The sequence below is a fragment of the Pteropus alecto genome, unplaced genomic scaffold, assembly GCF_000325575.1.
Source record: "Pteropus alecto unplaced genomic scaffold, ASM32557v1 scaffold7, whole genome shotgun sequence".
Classification (NCBI taxonomy): Eukaryota; Metazoa; Chordata; class Mammalia; order Chiroptera; family Pteropodidae; genus Pteropus; species Pteropus alecto.
Window position 1 is genome coordinate 42,500,953 of NW_006494614.1, and position 1,994 is coordinate 42,502,946.

The window sequence follows — 1,994 nt, forward strand, 5'->3', positions numbered from 1 at the left end:
GATCCATGGATTATACCCAGAGTTGTCTCTATCAGGAACTGGAAGCTGGAGTATTTATATACCACATTTCCAGTCCTTGGTAAGGGTGGCCCAGGGGCACATGAGTTCTCAGGCACTGCAGGGTTCTGGCAGCCTTCATGCGTTCTCCAGAAGGGTTGCATGCTGGCCCCTGGAGTGGATGCACCCAAGAGCCCCGTGCATGAAATGTTAGAGGACAATGTCAAAGGGATACGACAGGACACTGGCAGGAGAGAATGGGAGGAGGGGGACTTAGTTGAGCCCAGGGCTGCGACCTTCGCGTAGCAGGGCTCAAACCCTAGAGGGCCAGAGAGACACTGGCTGGCCACCCTGCCCCACTCCCTTGCCAGTGCCACCAGCGATTGAACTTGACCAAGCACCCTTTGACATCCAGTTCCCAGTGATAAAGGATGGTTTCGTAGGCTGGGGGTAGATTTCAGTGCAAAAGGGCCATTTCCTGACTTTTATTGCCATTATGTCATTTGTTTCTTTGCTAACTTGTACATTCAGTTTTAAGTTTTGTGTAGGCAACTGTATTAATTTAAAAATTACTACTTTGCTTTATTTCTTACTTGTGCTTGATTTTATTTCCTGGTGACTTTTCTTTTATTTAAAATTTTTAATTTAAATCTTTAATCCATCCTTGGGAGGGGAGATATTATGCTATACAATATAAATTGTAGAAAAGAGGAATTTTTCTTTATATTGTACCGCAAGACTATTAACTAAAAATCCTTGCTGACATCCTGGGCTGCTGATTGATTTCCTTAGATATTAAATTCTTATATAACATTAGATCTGTCTCTGAACTTCAATCTGTTTCACTGCTCCCTATTTCCCTTTTTGTTCCTGTGTCATATCATGCCGATTAGTTGTTCTATAATCTATTTTCATATCTACTGAGTCTGGACAGGCCAAGAGTCCTCACTCATTCTATCCCTTTCTTATGCTTTCTACCGATGTCTATCCAGGACATTTAGAGTCATTTTTGCTGAAATCTATACAAATTTATGATGGGATTTTGACAAAGATTAGATTTTTTTTTTCAGTTGATAGATGAGGAAACTGAGGCCAAAGAGATAAGGTGCCTCTCCCAGGAAGTAGGTCATGATGCTGAGAACAGAGAATTTACTGGCTTTGGGACCCCCTCTCTCCACTCATCACAGTGGAGGAAGAGGAGCTTAATCCCCCTGCTGCCACTTCTGGACCTTATGTTCTTGATTAAATACAGGAAACGGGGCGAACTAAATGTATAGAGACAGTCAGTATGGAGAAGGTTCTAGAAGGACCTATGTAGATAAAGTAAAGGGTGTGAAGGACTTATAGAGAGTGAAGATCAAGTATGAAGGAGTGTCATTGCCAGCAGCAACATTAAGTCTTCTCTCTCCCCCAGGATCTCTCTGATCAGCATTGTTGTTTTCGTGGTGTGTGGAATCCTGAGTAAGAGCCTGGTCTTCACCATCCTGTTGGTTGTCACTCAGAGGTCATTTGGACCCTAGGTCCATGAACCCACAAGAATGATCTGTGACCTTCATGCATGCCTATCTGGCAGTTGAGACAGAAGAAGACTGTGAAGGGGAAGGAAAGGAGTGAGACGATGACTGAGTTGAATTTGTAACACAGGTTATTTATAAGGCTCAGGGTCCTACCTTCTTGGCCCTGCTAACTCCCCTCGTTTCACTAATAAACTTGGGTGTGTGCTTTATTCCATCAGAATAGAAGATACAGCCCCTAACATACCCTGAGCCTCCATTCCATCAGTGGTTCAGGGTTTGCATTAAATAAAGACATAGTCTAATGCTTTTCACTGTCACTGTCTTGAGGGGGTCATGAGGTATAGAGGGCACAGCTACAAAATCTGTCTTGGTCCCTGCCCTGGACCATAGTATTTTGGCCTGACCTGTACAAAGCTCCACTACAGAAAAATTCTGCTCTCCCACCACTGGGAATTTCCTTTCTCTAGAATCAGACTCTTC

At 43.5% G+C, this 1,994-nt stretch overlaps 1 protein-coding gene across 1 annotated transcript in view; it reads left to right on the top strand.

Annotated features, from left to right (window-relative positions):
* The window catches only part of TREM1 (triggering receptor expressed on myeloid cells 1), an 8,652-nt gene extending 6,876 nt beyond the window's left edge, over positions 1 to 1,776 (top strand). The window contains exon 4 of the mRNA XM_006926570.3: positions 1,412 to 1,776. Within this exon, the coding sequence (XP_006926632.1) occupies positions 1,412 to 1,517 (106 nt within the window). The 3' untranslated portion in view covers positions 1,518 to 1,776. The remainder of the gene's footprint in view (positions 1 to 1,411) is intronic.
* Positions 1,777 to 1,994: the final 218 nt, after the last annotated feature.